The sequence below is a fragment of the Eublepharis macularius genome, chromosome 4, assembly GCF_028583425.1.
Source record: "Eublepharis macularius isolate TG4126 chromosome 4, MPM_Emac_v1.0, whole genome shotgun sequence".
NCBI lineage: Eukaryota > Metazoa > Chordata > Lepidosauria > Squamata > Eublepharidae > Eublepharis > Eublepharis macularius.
The window spans coordinates 67,942,958-67,967,449 of NC_072793.1; the positions used below are offsets into that span (position 1 = coordinate 67,942,958).

The following is a 24,492-nucleotide window of genomic DNA, read 5'->3' on the forward strand; positions in this document are numbered from 1 at the left end:
AAATTACTATTTTACATCATCACAGCCAGCAAAGAAGTGTAAAGTGAATGATGACTCTGTAAAAACAAAAGATACAACAATGGTGTTGTGTGATACAGAGTCTGCTGTAGACCACGTGGCAGTTTTTCAATATGAGTAGGAAAATTACTATTTTACATCATCACAGCCAGCAAAGAAGTGTAAAGTGAATGATGACTCTGTAAAAACAAAAGATACGACAATGGTGTTGTGTGATACAGAGTCTGCTGTAGACTACATGGAGAGTGGGCACACGGCCCCGTCTTCTGTTGACCACGTGAAGAGTGAGCATGTTCTTGGTAATTTTGTCCATTGACTGCATGTATTTTTTCCAATTTGAATTATAAAATGGTGATTTTCTTGAGTCAAACTGAGAGTACCCCTAAACATTTTTTTAGAAAAAAAGCACTGCACACATGCTATTGTGAAACAATATTTGGGGAAATCTGGGAGAGGGCTTTTAATTAAACAGAATTTGATCTTTACTGAAGACAGTGATGGACAAAGAGGTAAGGAAAAGAAGAGATTACAGCAATGCAGCATGCTGTGATAAAATAACATTTGGGGTAAACAATGAAAATACAATCAAATATACAAATCTGAGAATCCAATGGACAGCAATTAAACAGTGCCTTGTGGAAGAGGCCCCTCTTAAGGTAGATGTCCACTCACAGTTGGTCCAAGTGTAGCCCATCCATAGATTTTGAGTGTGGTGTCCCCAAGAAGAAAGTAGAATATGAGGAAGGTGGACGAAAATGGTTGTTACAGGCACACGTGTGAGAGAGGTCAAGCTTAAGGCAGGAATGAAAGAAGAAAAGGCAGAAAGGCTTAGAATGAAGCCTTGAGGCTTATCTCAGCAAAGGTTAGGAGGAGAGGTAGAGGCATGAAGTCAATAAATATGATACACAGAGTATCAGAGAGGAATAGAATAATGAGCCAGAGGATCCAGTTCTGCTAAAGCAATGGGTTAAGGCCTTATACCTGTTGTTCCTATGGATATTAAGCTATGACTTATGCAGCAAAAATGTATGTTTAGGGTGTATTCTGGACATCTGAAATGCTTATCTGTCGAAGTTATGCTTAAACACCAGCTAGTTCAGCTCATGCCCTGCTTGCTAGTAGTGAACAGGGAGCTGTTTATAAAGTGAACTGTTCAGATGTGTCTGACTGAATTCAAATGTGTCCACCTACATGATGACTGCCTTCATGCATAATTAGAGTATCACACTATCACTGCTGGCTCCCCCCCCCCCATTGGTCTCCCACTGCCAACATCTCCAACATATTGTATTGTGGATTTGATGTTGTGATTTGCCCTGTCTGCTTGTGGGGAGGGTGGGCTAAAAGTCTAATAAATCAAATCAATCAAATTAACTTTTAAAAGAGCACATAGTAAAACTGGAGGGGGGGGGAAATCAGTTTGAGATTTTGAGTTGAGACTTGCTATTTCATGTCTATGGGTGCTTTCAGTATTTTCCCATAAACCTAGCTAAACTTGCAATAAGTTCTTGCAGTATCTTTTCAGATTAATACATTGACTGCACAAGAGCAAAAAGCAGGCAATGTGTTTACCCAATGCTGGTTATTTAAAGAATGTGTTGGAACTCTTCGCTCACTTGCAAGTGGCAAAGTGGAGGAAAGAGGATTCCCCATGGTGGGAAGCTGGTTTGTTGCTATTTTGCTTGAACTTGAAAACTTTGAAATCCTTGAATCTAAATGACTTGTATAGACAAGCTAAATGACTTACACAGACAAGACTGTAAGGGTTTGGCTTCTATTGAAAGAGATGCCTTTTTATCTTTTGTATTACAGAAGATATTATTCAAATGTTGCCCAAATATTTTCTTCAGGAGAATATTTTGTTATACAGCCTGGTATGGGAGTCTGGATCAATGTTGCAAGGCTGCAGCCAGATGTTTCTGCTGGCAACAGCTGAAGATGCCTTGGCCTGGGTGTTGGATTGAACCACATCCAGGGAGGAATTCACAACAAAAACAGAGATATTGTTGAGTCCACCATTCATAGACTTGGATTTAATAGAAGTAATCAATTTATTTACCCAGATGAAAACCGCCCTAAAAAGTATGTTAGTAACTGATTCTCTGAGCGCTACCAATGAAGCAAAAATTTTTAAAAGAGGGCCACCTCAATGCTTCTCTTAAGACTATAGAAGTCAGCTGTGAGAACTGTGTTAGAGGTCAGGGTTTACGTATAAAATAATGGAAACTTTAGGTATTCAAGAATGTCCAGGAACAAAAAATACAATGCAGCTCCAGAAAAGGCAATCATAGGCTTTTATGAAGGGACAATTTGAGCCATCAAAAGCAGCTCCTTGGCAGCTGAAGACATCTCTCAATAAGCAAGTGAGGTTCAGAAATTCCCCCCACTGATGAGGCTGGGTGTGAGGCTCCAAACTTTCTAGCTGCAAAGAGCCAATGTGTCTCACACTGACTTCTGTCCCAGAGCTTCATTTCATACGGACTAAGGAAGCCCAATACAAATGAAGCACCGACCCATTTCAGATGATACTTAATCAAGTACAGCAACTGACTGTTCTGGGTGGGAGTCAATTGTCCTACAGGGGGAAGGTTGGTGGTGAATGACCTCAAATTTTGGGAAGAAAATTCTGTGACTGTGGTCACGCCTCTTTCCTGCTGCAGCAGGCAAAGATTTGAGGATCTTGATTTATTATAAAATAATATAGTGCTGCTTCTTTTCTTTTGTGTTCCTTTAAACAGATATCTCAAGATTCTTTTACTATGATCTTCACAAGAACCGATAAGATCGTCTAAGAGAGGACTTCTTGAGGGACATAGAGGGGTTCTTCTGGAACAATCCTAAATTGAAAGATGATCCTACCAAAAAGGGACAAACACAGTGAGCAACATGCCCTATGGCAATTGGCTTGAGAAATGAAGATTAACATACATTTTTAGATGTTGCCAGTACTTAACCATCTCAAAAGGTTACGGTACTTCTTTTTGCTTACTGCTGCCATTCTGAGCATTTACTTGGAATTCATTGTTGATTAAATCCCATCTTGCACATAACCGCTAATGTTATTAATTCAGTTTTATGATTTCAAGGATTACTTTGAAAAATTCCTGCATCCTTTCCCCTTTGGGCATGAAACCTGATTATTAATATTAACTATAATAATGATTATGATGTTACTGTTATTACTGCCATCAATGTGAACAGTAACATAACAAAGAAGTAAAATACAAATCCCGGCCCCAAGGAGCTCACAGCCATAAATTTTGACAATGGATAAATAATAGATATGATCAAATAGAGATACAGCTATTGAGGTTTAATTTCTATATAGGGTGAGGACTCCGAGGTTAAACTACAGGCATGACTTTTCATTTTCTTTTTAAAGACTCATCATTCCCCTCGTGCATTCCCCGTTTTCTCCAGTGCTGAAGTTTAAATTCCATCTTCCTTCCCACATGGCATATTCTTTAGCCTGAAATTCCTCTCCATACAATTCATACTGCATTGTCTTTGAATCCTTTACCCTCACCTTCTTTCCCCACCCTTACTTTTTTTGTAAGCTTTGTGTTTATGTAGTTAACCGACATTAGGAAATTATATTCCTGTTTGTGAAAGCCACTGTGATGACAATGGGGTTATATAAGCCTAGTCATGGATGTTGGCCTACAAGAGGAGGAGAGGGAAGGAAGGAAGGAAATATTATGAAGAAGTCATTTCTGTTTCTGTACTGATAATACTAAAATCGCTCTTGGGAGTGAAAGGGGCTTTATAAAAAAAATCTGGAAAGCTAGCCTTCTGTAGTTAAGAAAATTAAAGCACTCATTTTCCTGTCCTGTTCATTACAGTGACTTCCTATGCTTTGCTTTGGAACAGAACTTCCATTACTGATTCTAATTCTAAGAAGACTCTAAGCACAAGGATAGCAGAGTGCGATGAAGCAAGCCCCCAGGTAAAGAAAGAGCTGGTGATGGAAGGAGTTTAAAATAGTGTGGAGATAAAAAAAAATGAAGGATTCCAACTCTTCCCCAACGGAAACAAGATTCCTAGAATTTTTCCAGACACAGAACATCCCAAATTCCCTCAATCACAGACTCTGTAATGTCGTTGTATCAGCTCAGATCACACAGGATATTCATGAAGTCTCTCAGACGTCCCATGCAGTAGATAAGTCAGTTTATTGGCATAACGAAAAGGTTCCAAACAAACTACACACTGCAAACTCCAAGAACGCCAACAACTGAGGAACAGGAAAACACTAAAACTCTAAATACTTTTCAGGTGTTTGGGGGAACTGCTTCACTTAAAGAGACATTACAGCACAGACTGAAGTCTGTAAATTTAGTCCAATCACAGTGAGAGTCCAAACTGGCCCCACTATAATTTGGTATCAACAGTAAATGCCTAGGAAAAATGGTATAAAGGTGGCATCTTGGCATCAGAAAATGTCAGGGAATGTGGTCATGCATAACTCTAATAGTAACTCTTCAACATTTCAGAGAGATGCTCTGTTTAACAGGATGCCTTTAAAATAAACATATTGTTTATAAATATTTATTGCATAAATACAGTTTTATCTTCAGTCATAGTGAAGATCTTTGTGCTGTGGGGGCAGTAGTTGCCAAAGCAAAATTTTAAAAATCTACACAGCCAATCAGAAGCCATGGTAGGCAAAAGCCCATCCTGGCCTCACCCACTTTCTAAAAACACTTGGTATGCACCAGGAAAGGTTTTTGCAAGGTGCTGTGGTGTCCAGGGGCACCACATCGGGGATGCCTGGTATAAAGATTCAATCTGATCTTTGAGATTGTTTCTGCACTGCTAAAATCACTGGGCAGATACAAGGGCCTCTTATACTCACTACCTGCAAACTTCTTCAACTGCATTGAGATTTCTGGATAAGGCAACATAAAAAACTTTCTGCTTTGCTTCTTTAAGCTTGTCCCTCTTCCTTTGTGATTGTAGCCTCCTTACTCCCTGAACAGATCTCTTCCTTTCCTGCACTCCGATTGCCACTCTCAAAGAAAAGCCCCAATCTTTAGCCTCAGACTTATTCCCCCATCCTCCCCCCTTCTCTCTCTGGGGACATTGTATGCTTGTAACAAACCCCAGGCGTGAGTTATGACTTTGGACTAGCACAAGGGAGGACACATTCCGCATACATAGGATGGCTTCCACTAGGAATAATCTGATTCTCTTGTTCTTGCTTATTCTCCAAATGCTGTGATGCTACAGTCCATCTAGTTAATTTGTAGGTCAGTAATTTCTCAAATCTAGAATTTTATATTGCTCTTTCAATCTACCTGCATTTTTCTGATTTTCTTTCTCTTTTATTGCTCAATACAGATTAAAACTGAGGACTGCCTCTCTCACTGTTTTCTTTTCCAAATCCCTACCGTACATATTTGCTCAAGTTGGCACAAACCAAAGATCTCTTGACCTGGGCATTTGAAGGTACGCTTGTGAAAGAGTATTTACATGTACCTCCAGCATTTCAGGCACTTCCCCCCCACTTATATCCTACCTTTCTCCCCAATGGTGACCCAAAGTGGTAGGCTAGGCTACCACTTTGGGTGACTGGCTCAAAGTCACCCAGCCGGCTTCCATGCCGGAACTGGGATTCACAGTCTTCCAGATCGTAGTCCGACACTTTAACTATTACACCACACCGGATCCTAAGATCTTTTAATGTATAAACTAGCATTTTTTCTGCACAGCTAAGTCACAGAAACCACTACATTGTTTGATGATAGCACTGTTTTGCTGTCCTACTGATATACTGCTGTTAATTAGGAGTGATTCTGAAGCCACTTCCTTATCTACTTTTTCTAATGTTTTGTTCCCAACCCTTAAGTATCTATTGCATTTCCAAACATGTAATTAGCCAAATCTTCATAGACATCTTTAATTCATTCTGAAGAGCAAGTACATCTTTCTGCTTACATCTATTTCCCTCTCCCCTCAGGAAGAGCACTCACAAAGTAAACACCATATTCTGTTGCCCCCTTTGCCAGGATACTTTGTGATGAAAAAACAGTACATCTAGAACAGAAACACATCTATGACGTTTTGGGATGCTAGTGAAATTTTAAGCCTTGGGGAAAGGCTGTGGCTCAAGATCAGAGCATGTGTTTTTACATATAGAAGGTTCCAGGTACAGTTCTATAGATAAAGTTTTTGGATTGCAGGTATTGGGAAAGAACCTTTTCTGCCTAGACAGCCTCTGCAAGTCAGAGTAGACACCACTATACTAGATGGACTAATAGTCTGACTTAATGTAAAGCAACTTCATACATATACATTTAGGAAGAGAAGTTACTATTTGATTCTGAATCCTACTGAAACTTAATATGTAAAATGATGTTTAAATGACCTGGATAGATCATTCAAGGTCTGCCTTTACTTTTGCTCCTGATGGTAGATGTGAAGACAACAAAATATTTATTTGGGTTTATTTATCTAATTTTGTATCTCACCCTTCTACAGAGCTTAGGTATTATTCCATTTTATCCTTCTCTTCCTCCCTTGCAATACTGTACAAACAGCAGTGTCACAATGCTTTTATTGTTTCATATACTTGAATGTTTATTATAAAATATGTGGCAATCTTCTGTGTACTTGGTCATTCTTATATTCCTTTTTCTTTTTTTACCTCTTTCGTATTTCATTCATTCTATGTTATCAGGACAAAGGAATGGAAAAAAATAAGTTACTTAACCCAATCAAAAATAGAAACTTTTTTCAGAATCAGAAGAAGCACAATTTCCTGTTTAAGTATTAGTGGTTTGCTTCAATATTGAACACTAAAAGTTCCTGTGATGATCAAATCAGCAAAACAATGAAGCATTGTGGATCAACAGTTTTCTGGTCTGATCTGGACATTTTTGTTTTCCTCAGATTCAGACTGCATATTTATTTTTTCAGAGGCATTCACTTACAAAAAAAAAGACTTAAAGATATCCACAAAATGGAAATCATGTGACACCTCAAGGGATTTCAGATGGGCAGGCCAGTACATGACATATTTATTCATAGTGCTTAAAAAAAAACACTCATGGTTAAACTTCCAAGTAAACCTATAAGAAAATCTAAACAAATTTGAAATAGGCTTACCAAGAAATTCCCCTTTTAAATTTATAGCAAGCCCAGGTCTGAACTTCCAGGTCCTGGAATTCAGACAGATGACAAACACTACATTGGCTGGTTAAATACTCCAAAAAGTACTGGAAAAGTAGCATTTTGAGCAGTCACTGTAGGTGCACAAACATTAACAATGTCATCTTAGTGAAACTGTTCTCAATCTCACAAAACTATTTTTTCTGTGATTTTAAGGTAATTTGAGAACATACCTTGAGAACATACTTTATATAATATAGTGCACTAAATTCAGATGTGTTATTTGTTCCACGATTCCAAACCTAAGTACTCAGTACTAAAAGCAACAATGTATCACTACCTTATTTTTTCTATAGCCACATAATCATTTAAGTAACCATGAAGACCTGGACTGTGCCTAATTTATGGCTAAGCCCTGGCCCCAGACTTACCTGGGGCTTCGTTTGCTAGTCCGTAGGGTGGGGGGTGCAGTGAACAGCAGCCACCACCTTCTTGGTGGCCTGGCAGCTCCTAGGAGGTCCTGCCCAGCCCCGTGAGCACGTTCAGATTCAAAATACCCAGCCAATCAGCATTGAGCTGGCTGGGCTTGGGGGCAGGACCCTGCTGGTGGACCTAGATGATGAAATCTTCCCTCTGGTCCACCTGATGGGTATTTATCAAAGAATTGGGTGGGTGGATGGCATCCACCTGGCTGTTCAGGCCTGCTCCAGGACACCCTGAGAATGCCAAGAGTAGCTGTACCCTCCAGGGTTTCTCTTGGGCCTTGGAGCTCTTCTCTGAGCAGGTGGAGCAGCCTGGGGCTGTTCTGACACCCTGGGATGGGGACAAGGCCACCAGGGGCAGGAAGTCCATAAGGGGGCAACAGCATGCTTGGACATCCTCTAGCAGCTCCAGCAGCAGGAGCTCTTCCTGAAGGCAAAGACCTGTGAGAAAGAGGAGCCACAGGACTTGCATGAAGACAAAGAAGGCGTCCCATGAAAGGGAGGACTTAGACAGCATAGGAACATCAGTTGAGTCTTCCTCAGAAGAAGAGGTGGGGACCACATTGAGGACCACACTGAGAGTGCAGTGGCTCATGTACCAGGCCTTCCGGCTTTGGCCCTGTGCAGAAAGACAGGCTGAGGCTAGGATGGTGTGGGCCCTGTGGCAGTTTGGACACTAGATTGGTCGGGCTGTGCGTCTCCCTTTTCCTCCTTCAGTGATGATGAGGATCCTTCTGGGAATCCACCTTGCTCACAAGGTGTGAGAAAGGATCCTGGGTAGCATCTATGTTAATATATTTTCCCTCCTGAAGCTGGAGTCAGAGAATGGGAGGAGCACCCTCAAGGGATACAAAAGGAGCAAAAAAGGAGGGTGCTGACTGTACCTTCAACTAGTTGGAGGGGTACACTGTGTTTATGGGGGTAGTGCAAGCTGTGTATCCTGAACAGGACTGGCATTTGTCAAATTACTTCAGAAACGTTTTGAGGGTGTCATATTTTTGATGAAGTTTAAATGGCAATTTTACTTTTCTTTAAATTTTTTGATGATGTAAATACTGTGAAGTGTAAGAGATAATTGTATAGAAAGCTTCTTAGGAATGTCTACTTATACTCATTAATGTTATTATATTTACAAAATATGTTGTTAAGTTAGTTAAAAGTTTATAGGTTGTATGTTTGTAAATATAACTGTTTTTGAAAAATGGTAAATTTAAAAAAGAAATGTTTTGAGGGCACTGAACCCTCACAGGCAACAATGCAGCCATCGAATACAATGAGGCCTTCCACAAGTGCTCTTCCCACAGTGAGAAGGCCAGATGGAACCTGATCAGCCATAAGCTTTGGCTGTTGTTGGTAGGCTCCCATATGGGAAACTTGATCCCACCAAAGCAGGAAAATAGGGTTGCAAGCAGGAACCCAGCCAAGGTGTGTGTTGGGAGTATAACCAGGGGAAGTGCCATCAATATCGCTGTAAGTTCAAACTGGGGTTGTCAGTTCCCCTTACTCTCCCAGTGGGAGGGGGTCCCAGCGCTTACCTTCCTGATGCTGTTGGGGACGTTCCTTTATTTTATTTTATCGTATTTGTATTCCGCCCTCCCCGCAAGCAGGCTCAGGGCAGATAACAGCATTAAAACATTTAAAACATTTCATATAAAACATTTAAAAGCATTGTACAAAAATATTAAAAAAATAGCAGCACTCTTTTTCTTGATGGCGGCAATACCGTTAATTACAAATATTGCAACAGTACAGCTGAACATAGCAGCAGCTTAAGAACAGTGGTGGGTAGCTCTCATAGGGAGGGGAGTAGATGTTGTATCCTCCAGCCAGCGGAGGCCCAGCCTCAGCCATAAGCCTGGCAGAACAACTCTGTCTTACAGGCCCGGCGGAAAGATAGTAGATCCTGCCGGGCCCTGGTCTCGGTAGACAGAGCATTCCACCAGGTAGGCTCTGGCTCTAGTCAAGACCAGGTGGGCCTCCTTGGAGCAAGGGACTGATAACAATTTCTTTTCTCCTGACTGAAGGGTCCTCTGGGGAATATATGGGGAGAGACGGTCCCTCAGGTACGCTAGCCCCAGTCTGCACAGGGCCTTGTAGGTCAATACCAAGACCTTGAACCTGATCCGATACTCCACTGGCAACCAATGCAGCTTGCGCAATATTGGTGTAATATGCACCCTATTTGGTGCTTTCATAATGATGTGCGCTGCCGCATTTTGCACTAGCTGTAATCTTCGGGTCAGGCTCAAGGGTAGGCCCACATAGAGCGAGTTACAGTAATCTATCCTAGAGATGACCATTGCCTGGATCACTGTAGTTAAGTCACAGGTAGACAGGTAAGGGACAAGTTGCCTGGTCTGCCACAGGTGGAAAAAAGAAGACCTGACAACTGCTTGCATACTAGTTGGTATGATGACATCACTTCTGGGAAGTGACATCATCACGCAAGGCTGGAGAGCATGCGTGTGCTTCCATTTGAGGCCCAAATCAGCCCACTGTGAAGTGCAGGAGCGCTCTGGGGGTGATGCAATGACATCAGTGATGTTATTGCGCTGGCCCTGGGAGTGCACACAGAAGGCCCATTTTCCACCTTTCCCCCTGCCTGCCAGGTAAGTGGTGGTGGGGGTGAAAAGTGGGAATGGGGGATCTCCCACCCTCACTTGGGGAATGGGATCCCTAATTCGAACACAACAGAGATAAATGTACAGTTCTGCATTTAGGTAAGAAAAATCAAATGCGTAATTATAGGATGGGAGAGACTTGTCTTGGCAATAGTAGGCGCAAAAAGGATCTAGGGGTCTTAGCAGACCATACACTGAACATGAGTCAGCAGTGTGATGTGGTAGCTAAAAAGGGAAATGTGATTTTGGGCTGTATCAACAGAAGTATAGATTACACAAAGTGATAGTATTGCTCTACTCTGCTATGATTAGACCTCACCTAGAGTATTGTGTTCAGTTTGGGGCACCGCAATTTAAGAAAGATATAGACAAGCTGGAACGTGTCCAGAGGTGGGCAATGAAGATGGTGAGGGGTCTGTAGACCAACATCTATGAGGAAAGATTGAAGAAGCTTGGTATGTTTAGCTTGGAGAGGACACGACTAGAGGTGATACGATAACCATCTTCAACTACTTGAAGGGCTGTCATTATAGAGGAAGGTGCAGAGTTGTTTTCCGTTGCCCCAGAAGGTTGGACCAGAAATAGGTTGAAATTAAAAGAGTTTTTGGCTAAACATTAGGAAGACCTGACAGAGCAGTCCCTCAGTAGAACAGAGTTCCTAGGGAGGTGGTGGGCTCTCCTTCTTTGGAGGTTTTTAAGCAGAGGCTAGATGGCCACCTGACAGCAATGGCGATTCTTTGAACCTAGGCAGATCATAAGGGCAGGAAGGGTTACATCTAGGGATGAGTGCTCTGGGTTCAAGATTCAGGTTTTTGAACCAAATCGGGCCTGATCCAGAAAGATTTGGCTTTTCCGAGTCAGCCTCAGCATTGCTGAAGTGATTTGGAAGCTTACCTAAGTGCTTTGGTAAGCTTCAGGTGGCGTGGCAGCAATCCTTCTCTTGCTGATTGTTCCTGCAAACTTGCAGGAAGGAAGTGCTTCCTGGAAGTTCCCCCTTTTTTCACCCAATGGGAGGGGGGAATGAGTGAGTGAATGAGAGGCAGAAGGGGGAGGGAGGGGAATCAGGGAAGGGGGGGTGTTCAGACAGTGTCCAATCATAGCAGCTCTCTTTCCCTGATGATTGTCTCTGGAAGGAGACTGCCTTTTTGGAAATGCTGCAGGGATTTAAATTGGAGGTTTGCCTTTTAGCCAGCCTCCTTTTTGCGCGGCTGCAGTAAGGTCAAATGACCCACAGTGTTTAAAGTGCACTGTACAAAAATAGTCACTCTTACAAAATATCAAAAATATCTTTATACAAATGCTAAGTGCTCACAATTCTATATCCAAGTCATACCATACACAATGTTAACCCGCTATGCAGTCCCAAATCTCCAACCAGTCCAATGTGAATTTGAAATGGAGAACTCTCTTCCTTAGTATTCTTCAAGGATTCCTGTAGCAGCGAGCAGGCAGGGAAGCCAACTCCCAAGCTGGAGATCCTACAGTGGAGATGCCAGACGTGCAAGGGGAGAAAAATCCCAGCTATCAACCTCTCAACAGGGCACAAGCTAGACTCCTGTTTTGGTGATGCTTTATCAAGAGCGTTGACAACCAGTGGCAATATTTATGAATAGTTCCAAAGACATGTTCAGATTCTCTTCTCTAATCCCAAATTGGAGATCCAGATACCTGGTATATTCCCGCTAATTGTTAACTACTTGCTGACTATTATGCACAAGATTACAGCAGAATGATGTACACTCACTATAGAAAGCACTGCAAAAAATATCTGAATCCAAATTAGACGAAGTGTTTCCCCCCCACAATTTCTCTCTAGTTAAGAACAGTTGTAAAGTGTTTCTATTAATGCATCACTTTTTTGCTTTTTGCTGGCATAGCTAAACTTAAGATTTAATACACCAAATGTCTGTTTTCATTCCCTTTTCTGCCTCTCATTGGTTGTAGTGTATTATGCCAACTGCCTCTGTACAAAGGCTCATCATTTTTCATCTAGGATCCACTGTTTGTAGTGATCAGCCTCTTGGCATTTGTTCTGCTTCCTTGTATGCCCAAGAAACAGGGGAAAGCATCCTAATGACCAAAGAGTACCAAGGTATCTATCAGCACCTTTCTTGCTGTACCTCAAAATATTTCCGCTTTGCTTAGACAGGAAATAGACTTTGTCCCCAGCCTAGGGGTCCATGTATTAATGGGTTCCTTAGCTACTTCTCCCTTATCTCACCTAACCTGTACTTTTTCAAGCCCTTACAAAGCTTCTTTCACCTCAAGCCTACAGATGCAGCCAACCTTGGCTGGTATGACCCCATTTTTGGCAACTTTCAACACGTGCAGTAATCCAGTCAAACAGAGCCAATACCAAGTATGAGAGACAAAGTATGCTCACCAACACACATTAGACACTTGGTCTAAACTGCTTTTCACAGAGTTCTTGGCATCTCTGAGTTTCTCTACACGAGATGCCTTGGCACGTGTTCGTCAAGTGTAGGGAGACACAATGTTCGCCAGGAAGAGTAGTTTTAAAAGATAGAGCCAGCAGATTGCACCTCAGAACGTTTGTTAATTTCATCTTTGCCTCCCCGAAGGCTCTGTCAATTTCACCTCTCCAGTCTAAAACTGTGTGAAATCGCATTTGCGACCGAAGGACAGCAAAGAATGGAAATGAGCTGGAGCTGCCTTCCAGAGCCGAGCTTGGACCTGGAGAGGTTATAATGGGCTGAACTTTCCCTTCTGGCATTTCACAGCCCCTTCACACAGCTCCAGTGTATAGCAAAGCCTTTGCCCTGCCACTGGCTCTGTCTTTTTAAACTACCCTATGTCTTGTGTAGAGAGACTGTCTCTTGATTCATTATCCACCTTTCAATATAATATGAACAATGAATTTAGCAGCTGGGAAGGCTTATGCTAAATATATGGGCCTAGTGAATTTCCACCTCCATTTCCCCATTTAAGGTGACTCCCTGAGGCTTTCTGTCCACCATATTTCAAATGACAGTTTGTCCTCGCAACCCAAAACATACATACATGCATCTGTGCATAATATATAGCTTGGTTCTCATAATGTAAAGTTTCAATATGAAAATTCAGAACACCGAATTTTGGTGCATTAACTTTGTCCCAAAATGACGGAATGCTCAGCACTATTTTACAGCAACTTTTAAGGGGGATGAAGTTTGAGATTACTCTACTCGGTAGATAGCACAGGACACCAACAAAATTACACTGAGACCTGTCCTGCAAAATGCTGCTTCTGCATTATGCTGGAGTCACCACACTTGAATGCTACTCACCATTATCAAATATGGTGCCTGCAGTGAAGGAGAGCTCCGAGTCATGTTCTGCTTTACAAGCGTATAAAGCTCTGGCTTTACGTAATGGTGAGCTGTGAAAATAAAAGAAAATATTCAGCTTGGAAAAAGAATTTCTTCATGCTTGCTTCTGAATGTAGGTGCAAAAAAAATAGCCTTTAAAATCCATCATTCCTGAAAAGTCCCTGACAGGCTTGCCAGGGCTGCCAAATGGCAAAAAGACAAGGTGAAAAAAAACCCAAAAGTTGGGGAGAATTGAAGAATATTCTTTTCCCACCCCCACCTCCAATTCTTCACTGAAACCACATATCATTTCAGACATTTTGCTAAGAATGCATTACTACAGTATTTGAAATTCTGGCATGTACATGGTGGCCCAGTGCACTGAGCAATACTATGTCAGAGGGTGCTGTAAGAAAGAGAATATAAGACAGAAAAAGTTGTCAGTCAGAATATTTTTGAGAGCTGCTGATAAGAAACATTTCGCTATGACCTGGTTCCTGCTTGGGGCAGACAATCAAACACTGTGAGCTCTCTCCTCAGCATAGTAAATCGTTTAGAGAGGTATTTTGCTGAGGGTTTTCCCCCCAGCATTTTTTCTAGCTCTGTTCCAGAACTTCATTTGTTGAAAGAGCAGAGTGCAAACGTTTAGTTTTGAAGGTACCCTATTTTTTTATCAGTTTACCTGCTTGAGGATTTCAGTGCCTCTAAGGTACATGCTCTCAGTGCTTGATAGCAGTGAAACCCATTAAGCCCACCTATCACTTTGTGTGAGCTGCAAGAGTACTTTAGAAAGTACCTGACTCTTCTATGAACTGCAGAACAAATAGGAATGTGGACTCTCCATTATTTACCAGAGTGTGACTGGCTGCATTTCTGTTCTGAGTAACTAAAACGTTTCTGTGAAAAAGAAAATTTACTAGGTAAGAATGGCCTTTTCTCCCCTTGTAAGCAGGAGGGCATTCAACACCAATATATTTGAAAAGAGAACTACTGGGGGTAGGATACTCTGGTAGTTACCAAGCCCCAGGACCTGAGGACTTTCTAGCTGCCTCCGTGGAGGCCTGTGTCAATTTTATGACCTCTGCATGAACAGAGAGAGGCTCACATTGACTAATCTACCATTTCTTTCACAGGGTGCACTCTCAGTGAAAGGCAACTGTCCCTACTAGGACAGACATTTTGAACCTGTACATCTGATACGGTATACTCAAGGTCAATGCAGTTTCACTTCCAATGTGGTAGAGAAATACTTACTGTTACAGGAAAGGGAAACCTATACAGAACTTAAGAATGCCATAGACATCAAGCTTGTTGGGAGTAGAGGAGTAAGGCGAGTGATAGTAGCATCAGCTAACCCATAGAAAGCTACATTTAATTTTTTGATATAAATAGGGATCTGGCCAGAAGACATGATGACATAAATGACATAAATAAGAGGACCATTGTTCTGCAAGCTCTGTCTTGATGGACGTGGCTTCCCAGCTCTGAGCTGGCAGTTGTTATGCCTACCAATAAAACAATCTAGAGGTTTAGAGCCTTCTCAGATGATGAGAGGCTCAAAAGGCAGATGAGAAAGGCGCTTAGACTCCACAACGACACTTCAGCTGCAGGAGGGGAGATTAATCAAATGACAGACAGTAATATCCTGACCAGAGGATAGAAAGGAAAAAAAGTTCAACCTGCACACGGAACAGCTATGCTTGAGAATGATCCAGTATTACTGGAAGCCACCAGGAATCTTTCCCTTTTCTCCATTGTTTACTATGGGTTTGTCAGCTGATGAGGCAGGTTTGAATCTAAGAGTTCACCTCACTCTTTAATAATGGATTCCAAGAATGAAGCAAGCTGTGCTGCATATGAACACCCCCCCCCCCCTCCGGAAAGTGGAACTACCCTGATGGTTTGGTGGATTTAGATGTGCACGCTGGATGGAGGGCGTTAGCGGTGTTGACAAGCATTTTTTAGATGCATAGTAAGTAAGAGCTTGACCTGGAGGTCATTAGAGAGATGATTCCTCTCTTTTAACCATTTTTCTTTCCCCCCCTGTGAACTTAGGAACCTGCTAACCAACAATGGGATTTGCAGTTGAGTCTGGGAGTCCCTAGCAGTTTTGGCAAATGTGAGATGAAGTGGTAGATGCTACCTCGAGCCCTGGGCATATGTTTGGCTTTTCCTCATGACTGATCTTATTCTTTACTTTGTTGTGGGGCCAACAGAACACTTCTCTTCACAGCTCACTTTCCTCATTCCATGATGTCCCTTTTGTGACAGTTCTCTCTGTCTGCAAGAGCTGAAGAGGATCTTGAATGAGGGCCTATGGCTGATGGAGCTGTGGCAGCTCAACAAGCCAGAGCCAATGACTGAGGCAGAAGATGGCTTGGTCTAGACCTCTGAAAGGCAGTGGTCACCTTAACTCTTAGATCAATGGCTCAATGGACAACTGTCGAGGAGAAAGTAACCAGGAGGCTACAAGACTAACACCACCATCATGTGGTAGAGGGAGGGGTCTGATGTTTGTTGGATCAAAAGGAGTTGATTAGGCTTTCATAGATGGAAGTTCCTCCGAAGAATACATATGTATGTGCTGTCAAGTCGCAACCAATTTATGACGACCCCAGTCAAGGAGCTTTCAAGGCAAGTGAGAAGCAGAGGTGGTTTGCCATTGCCTTCTTCTGCAGAGTCTTCCTTGGTAGTTTCCCATCCAAGTACTGATCCTGCTTAGCTCCTGAGATCTAACAAGATCAGGCTATACCATGCCACCTTCCCATCTCTCCTAAGCATACTTCCTATCCACCCACCCCACAAAAATTCTGATAGCCAATTTTACTGAACTGGTACCAAATACTGACTCTGGCCTTTGCTTCAAACTGAGGGAAAGGTCAAGAATCAAACAGTCTGCGCAGTGAGTGGGAAGTGAATGCCAGTCTTCCTGACTCTCATAATGTAGAAGGAAGGTGCAGAGAAACTGGAAAGGCGAGAGGCTAGCCTCCGCTGCTTCAAAGCTCTGCCTTTGTTGTCTGCTGTCCTCTTGTTCTCTCCTCCCTCCCCACCCAGTGCCATGAAGACCTTGCCTCCCTTGCAACTGGCAGGAAGACAAGCTGCTAATTGGTGATGGGGGATACACCTTCCAAAAATAGGCTTTTAGCACTGCCCTATAGATCCCTGGGGATGGGACCAAACCCAATATTGAATTTCATCCAGCTTGTGAGGGGAGAAATCATTTCTCCTCACCGGAATCATTAACAAGGGGTTAATCATAATCTGTGATTTAAGAGAGGATTATGATTTGGCAGTTCTCCTGAAAATAATCCAATTCATCTGAGTACAGAGGCTTTTTTTAATTTTTAAAGGGGGTGGGTGGATTTTCTTACTTCTGATTTGTAAGCAGCATTTTAATATGCACAATAACTCATGTGGATGGCTTACCTGCAAAGTAATAAATTAACATGAATGAACGGTTGGAACAAAAAGCCGCAGCAAGAGCAAACTGCGTGCTCTCACACACAAACACACACACACAGGTCTTCTGGAACTGTGAGCTGAAAGAGTAGCAGAAAACTAACCGATTAGTGTTGTTCTATGTGCGGGACCAGACCCCCTAAATCAGGGATGAAGTTCAGATGGTGAGGATGTTTGGAAATACCCCTATTTTTTAACAGCAAGTATTTTACTGAAGGCAACATTTCCAGAACAATCAGGCTTGTATGAAACAAATGATCCTGCTCCTTTTTTTCTGGTTCAGAATGTGCATAAGAGAAATTATATTTCCATAGAATTGCCTGGCCTCCTGCAAAGTCATAAAGAACCCCTCCCTCAAGAATTAAGTCTTCTGCTGAAAATTAGATCTAGGATTTGAAGTTGTGGACCCAATTAACAAGAGTTTAATGATCCAAGGCCTGAGCTGGAGTCCAGAAAGTTGGAAATAAATTGGTAAATGCACTAACGTTCCATAAGAAAATATTTCAGTTACATGCTGTTGTAGCTGTGAAATTTACTTTTCATAATCCTCATAGACAATTCTCACAGAACTTTGCCCATGAAGGATCTTGTCATCCCCCCCTATTGTATGTTTGTAATTCTGAATTTTACTTACCTCAGGGCTACCAATTACAACTACAGAAAGAACAACATCACAGCTATCCATAACTGCAAGCAGACCAATTTGAGAGAGTTTAGGGGAGCTGGTTTGCAACATCTGATACAATGTCAGACATGAAATCAATGGGATAAAGAGGTAGTGGGAAGAAACATGGCTTGACAGACAAATATGATGGCTGAACTTCTTGTTTTCAGGAAATCCTGTAACAAGAATCTGTACAGCTTTGTGGGAGGAACTCTAGAAAAGCGGGCAAACACAGAGCATTCTTCAGTAATTAATACCAATTAGCTGCTTTGCAAAAAAAAAATTCCACTGTATGATCTAAATCTGGCTTCTAATTTCCTTCTTCATCCCCTTGGTGTTTCAGCAAGCATGATGCTGCAGGGCCTTTCTTTTGTGCTGCAGTGCCCTACAAAGCCCAGCCTAGATTATCAAGGACATAAATGAGCCCTGGATTTTTCTGATCAGTCTTTTGCCTCCAAGCATGGCACAAGGCCAGGAAAGCACTCAGTAGAGTCTTTCCTATGTGACCATGAGAAATTCCCCCCTGAGATTTCCTTCTCAAAATTATACAGTTCTTACACTACATGCAGCCTGGCATCAAAACCATATCTAAAACCCTTATATGGGAATTTAAGGTTTGAGATAAAAGGTATGTGAGTAGTTTTAATTTGAATTCAGCTGTACTCTTGGTGAATGCATATGCCTTTTCCATGTCCTGTTCACGATAATAAATTTTATCTATACAAAGTTCCTGAGGGGTGTGGTGAGCGAGGAAGGATTATGGGTAGACTTGCAGTCCGGTCGACAGATATGTAACTCATCAGGTTATCTACACTGCATAGCCAGGGTCAAACTGGCAATTTACAAGAAAAGTCCCCAATGAGATGCTGCTAACCAGGAGCAAGTGAAGCCTAGTAATTCTGCCAGAGCCGCAAGAGGCCATGACGGGTGCTCTCAACTGGCGACTGTACAGGAGGCGGCAACGGGTGAGCTGACACTCATCACTGATCCCACTGGGCAGGCCTCAGGTTCCACTACTGATTTGCTGTTGGGCCTGTTTGAACTTTCTGACTTGACCATGTGCATAATACCCATCTAATGAAACAGCACGTGATCCAAGGGTGTTGTGTTCCACAGCAAGTTTGGATGTTGCCATTTTATTGTTACATACAAGTGGGTTCCACATGGGGATTTTGTCCCGTGTAGCCAGGGAGATGCCCCTATGTTTTTAGGAAGTTTCCATGCAACGTGGTGCTGATTCCAAGTGTGATGCATTTCCTCTTTAAAACAGAGCAGAGGAAAAACCTCCTTTGCTTGAACTTGAAAAGGCAATGGCAGGGGGGCTGCAAGCAGTGCCTGTGCGTGGAACCTCTATTGGCACCCAGTTTGGGGAGAGGGTTGGAACTATGTTCTGCCTTCAAAACGTTGGAGTTAAATTCCATTTCTCTCTCCCTCTTCAGCCCTTTAATGGGGGGGGAGGTATCACAGATGAGGGGGAGGGAAGGTGGCATGGTATTGACCAATCCTGTCAGATCTCGGGAGCTAAGTAGGGTTGGTACTTGGATGGGGGACTGCCAAGGAAGACTCTGCGGAGGAAGGCACTGGCTAATCACCTCTGCTTCTCATTTGTCTTCGAAGCCCCTTGCTGGGGTCAGCATAAGTTGGTTGCAACTTAACAGCATGTACATACATATCACAGATGAGATGCATTTCCCTTTTAACCACAGCTCAGCTGGAGGGGAGTTACTGGTGGGGGAGCGTAATTATTGTCACCTCAGTGTTCTTTCTTTGCTGATGAGGCTCACTGCAAGGAGAGAGGCAGGGATGACAAGAGTGGGGACAGCTGCAAGTGGTGCAGGGACAGGACATGCAGAAGCCATCCCTGCCCACCTTCACCTCGTTGAACACTGATATATACCTCAGTGTAGATTGTCCCACAGTCATTGCATTTCTGAGAATAGTGTCAGGCCCAAGTCTTTCTGGGAGTCCTACCCCCTGAACTAAAAAAAGCTGATTGTGGTTATCCAGAGATGAAATGCATTCTACACATGTTGGAAAGAACAGAAATTTGAATGGTGGTTCCAGGCTAAATGCAACTTGTACTCAGTACCACAAATGATCAACAACCTTCATATTTAGCTTAGCTAAGTTAAATGTACACGTGAGGTTTACATGCAACTCAGTCTTCCAGAACTTTCTTCCTGGTTTGTGACAAAAAAATGATTTGCCATTACATCTGAACTGGATAAACTATGGTTTACAATACAGTTTCCAACCACTGTTTTCTTAGCTTGGGTTTTATGGCAAATTATTCTCTGCTGCAAACCATCAAGGAAGGGGGCATGTGCATAGTTTGGCATTGCATTTTGAAAAGTGTCTATTAATTTTGCAGAGGCCAGAGCTTAGTTGAGGCTGATTGTCAGAGTCAATAAGGAAATGAAAAAAGTTTGGTTTGTACAGTTGCATTAAGAAATTGTTCCCAATAGAATCAAACATACAAAATATGGGGGCAGATATCTTGATAACAACATACTGGACTTGGCTTTCTTGAGCATTACACCTGTCTTTCCTTGTTCCTCATGTGTTTTCTCCTACAGCTTTTCCTCACTTGACCGCACCCTCACTCTCTCCACAAAGTGAACAGGGTCCAAAGAAATCTATTTGCCATTTTGGATTCTTCCTGTTTCTCCCACCTATTTTATACAATTATGCATTTTTCCTGTATGTATTCTCCAAGAGTTTTGCGCAACTGAACCATTCTCAATGACAATGGGAGCCAGAAGAATTTCACCAACAAAGCGAGGGAATTGTTTCTTAGCATTAGATAGCCTTTTGCTATTGAAATACAGGCATGGCTTATAAACCAGATAAGATGAGAAGGAGAGGTCATTCCACACAAAGACTAAAGCTGGCGGGAGTTTACATTGCAAGTTTGTACTGTGATAGTTTGCAGGGTGAGAAAGCATTTGAAAGCAGGAAATAATGAAATAAAAACTTTTTTGCAGTTTATTCCATCCACTTGGCTTAACAGGCCTAAATTTGGGGGCTTTGGATGCACACAGCTTGGCAGTATAGCTGTTCATTTCAGATGTACATATGCCACACGTGGCATGTGTTTTAGAAGACTTTGCTATTATTTTCATTGACTGTAGTACTAGTAGTAGTAACATATAAGACTTAAAAAGAAATGAACAAATTATACCTCCTGTTCTTCACATTCTGGGAACAGTAACGAAAGCTTGCTTTTTTTTTTTTTCATTTTTTTTCCTTTTTTAAAATTTTTTTTTTAATTTATTTTTTTAAAACCAAACAAACAAACAAAAACAATGTACAAAAGCTTGCTTTTTGTAGAGGTGAATTTAATGAGTGTGAAGAAAGTTCAGCAATTTAACAAAACTAATCCTTCAAGTCAATCACGCAGTGAATTCTTAAAAAACAAAACCCGTGGCACTGCAGCTGGGATGACAGGAACACTTGATAGCTAAGTCTGGCAGTGTTTAGGTAACTCAAGCCATTCCTCAGTTGGGAGTCATGTAATGTTTAAAAGTTTCCTCTCCTGCTGTTTGATGCAGCTGAGGGGCTATGAAGGCTAACAACTAAAACAGCAAGCTGGATTGCAGTGAAGAAGCTTGAGCAAGGCAGGGAAAAAAACCAAAGTGTATCAACTTAAAATATAACAGTAGCAGCAGCAACTAAGGCAAGCAAAACAAACCCCTCAAACCTGCAACGGACCTGATGGGGGATGAGTCGCTGGACGTAGAGGAGGTGGGCATTGGGCTGGATGGTGCAGAGAACATAGGCCAGGACGGTGAAAGGGGTGATGTTGGACTTGGATTCTGAGGGCTGCAAGACAGAACCAGATAACTTATCAAGACACAGGAGACCACAACATAGACACACATACTCAAAGCATAATCCAGCAGTAAGGTGTGTCCTGGGAACATTTACGGCACAAGAGGAAACTCCAAAATGGTAGCATTGGATTCTTTGGGGAATGGCTACAGGAAAAACAAAGACTAAACCAGGCTGTCTACTAACCCTGCTCTGTGATTTCTTGACAGGCAAAGATGCATCTTTGCTGCTTCAGCAAAGCTGGTTACGTCCTCCTCCCCAGAAATCTACTTGCTTTGCTTCTGAGGTTCCCTGATGATTTTCAAAGGTTGTTGGCTCACCATTTTCAACATTTAACAACACAAATTATACCTTTTATTTTATTTGTTGTGAGACAAGACCACTATTCTTTGGGTCACAGTCCACAGCACATGAAAACAATTTCCTATTTACATTTAGGAATAAATGAGCATTGCACGCTGGAAACTCAGAGGAATTCATTATCAAAAGGATGGCAAGGAAGGGCTGCTAGAGTTGTCTCTTCCACTCTATATGGAATACTAGTAAGACAAGAAACTACAGTAAATCACACTGATTCGAACTTAGGCAATTATGGGAATGAAAAACAAACACAATGAATAAAGCACCCATTTTATATGATTTCTGTATTCCTCAATAGGCTTCTCAAAGGAAGAAAAAAAATTAAACACAAGAATTTTTGCATATAAGCTGATGTAGATCACCTTAGCATACTATTGAACATGATATCTGGTGGGGAAATTTACTACCCATTAGTTCACTGTAACCTATCAATCCACTAAGCAAGGTTTGAAGCTTTCCTTAAGCCTATGGAACCTTCCTCCAACTTAAGTAGCTCTTCCTGCAATGGAAAAAACACAAGTTAGAGGGAGGCTTCTTCTTCCAGCCTACAGTAGGATATCACTTAAGATCCATAAACACAATTAATTTCTGTGTGTCAAACGTATCAATGATCAGTGGAAGCCTCTTGACATTCTAATATAGATCCATCTAGGACAGTGCTATGACTTTGGAGCTACTGCATGCCTGATGAAAAAAATAAAATCTACTAATGATTAAATTTTTTATATCATATTTATATTATATTTGTATTCCGCCCTCCCTGCAAGCGGGCTCGGGGCAGATAACAACCTTAAAATCATTTTTAAACGTTCCATGTTAAAACATTAAAACATCATATAAAAATAGCAGCACTCTTGCCTGGCGGCAACAATACAGCTAATAACCAACCATACAGCAATACAACTGGATATAGCAGCACAGCAACAGCAGCTGAAAAACAAACAGTGGTGGGCAACTTTCACAGGGAGGGGGGTAGTTGTTGCATCCTCCGGCCAGAGGAGGCCCAACCTAAGCCATGAGCCTGGCGGAACAACTCTGTCTTAAAGGTCTGGCGGAAAGATAGTAAATCCAGACAGGCTCTGGTCTCAGTAGACAGAGCGTTATCCCAGGTAGGAGCCAGGATTGAGAAAACCCTGGCTCTAGTCGAGGCGAGGTTGGCTTCCTTGGGGCCAGGGACCGATAACAGTTGTTTTTCTCCCAATCAGAGGGTCCTCCACAGAATATATGGGGAGAGATGGTCCCTCAAGTACACGGGCCCCAGTCCGCACAAGGCCTTATAGGTCAATACCAGAACCTTGAACCTGATCCAGCACTCCACTGGCAACCAACGCAGCTCGCGCAGTATTGGTGCTATTATACGCCCTATTTGGTGCTTTCATAATGATGTGCGCCACTGCATTTTACACCAGCTGCAATATCTGGGTCAGGCTCAAGGGTAGACCCGCGTAGAGCGAGTTACAGTAGTCTAACTTAGAGATGACCTTTGCCTGGATCACTGTAGTTAAGTCACAGGTAGACAGGTAGGGGACAAGTTGCTTGGTCTGCCGCAGGTGGAAAAAAGAAGACCTGACAACCGCTGCGACCTGTGCCTCCATTTTCAGGGAGGCATCCAGGATCACCCCCAGACTCCTGACCCTCAGAACTGGCACAAGCTGTGCCCCATCGAGGGCCGGGAGCCGGAGTCCCGAACCCAGTCCCCCGTGGCTCAAGTACAGGACCTTCGTCTTTGTTGGGTTCAGTTTCGGTCAACTCTGTTTGTTCCAGGACATCTGGGGCTGAGTCAGGCCATTTGTCCATCATCAGATACAGCTGGGTGTTATCTGCATATTGATGACACCCACGCCCGAAACTTCGCACCAACAGGACAAGGGGGCGCATGTAGATGTTAAACAAAAAGGGGAGAGCATTGCCCCCTGCGGGACCCCGCATACCAATGGGTGACGGGGTGACAATTTCTCCCCAAGCACCACCCTCTGTCCCCAACCGTGGAAAAAAGAGACAAGCCACTGTAAGGCAGTCTGTTGTATCCCCACATCGGCGAGGTGGTGGGTCAGAAGATCGTAATTGACTGTGTCGAATGCTGCTGACAAATCCAATAGTATCAGCAGTGCTGAACCGCCTCAATCCAGATGTTTGCGAAGGTCGTCCGTGAGGGCAACCAGGAGCGTCTCCGTCCCATGTCCTGGCCAGAACCCAGACTGAAAGGGATCTGAGCCAAGACATCCTTCAGGAAACCCTGTATCTGTTCCACCGCCGCCTGCTCAATCACCTTTCCCAGAAACAGGAGGTTCGAAACTGGGCGATAATTGACCAGGTCGGTAGGGTCCAGTGATGGTTTTTTCAAGAGAGGTCTCACCACGGCTTCCTTTAATGGCCCAGGAAAATCCCCGGTGCCCAAGGACGTGTTAACAATGGCCTCCAATGAGGACTGTAGACCATTGGCACTGGCCTTTACCTGCCACGATGGGCATGGATCCAGGAGGCACATGGTGAGCCTAACTGATAGCAGGGTCCTGTCAATCTCCTCCCCAGAGAGTGGACTGGACTGATCAAATATTGACCCTAATGACAATGTGTGCCATCCAGGAAAAACACTAGAACTTTTAACTGTGACCTCTTGACCAGAACCAGATAAGATC

General features: G+C 42.7%; 1 protein-coding gene across 2 annotated transcripts in view; it reads right to left on the reverse strand.

Annotated features, from left to right (window-relative positions):
• ARHGAP26 (Rho GTPase activating protein 26) overlaps positions 1-24,492 on the reverse strand; it is a 401,231-nt gene that overhangs the window by 5,865 nt on the left and 370,874 nt on the right. For both annotated transcript variants that reach the window (XM_054976071.1, XM_054976070.1), the window contains 2 exons: positions 21,374-21,484; positions 13,519-13,610 (listed from right to left, as the gene is read on the reverse strand). In XM_054976071.1, the coding sequence (XP_054832046.1) occupies positions 13,519-13,610; positions 21,374-21,484 (203 nt within the window). The remainder of the gene's footprint in view (positions 1-13,518; positions 13,611-21,373; positions 21,485-24,492) is intronic.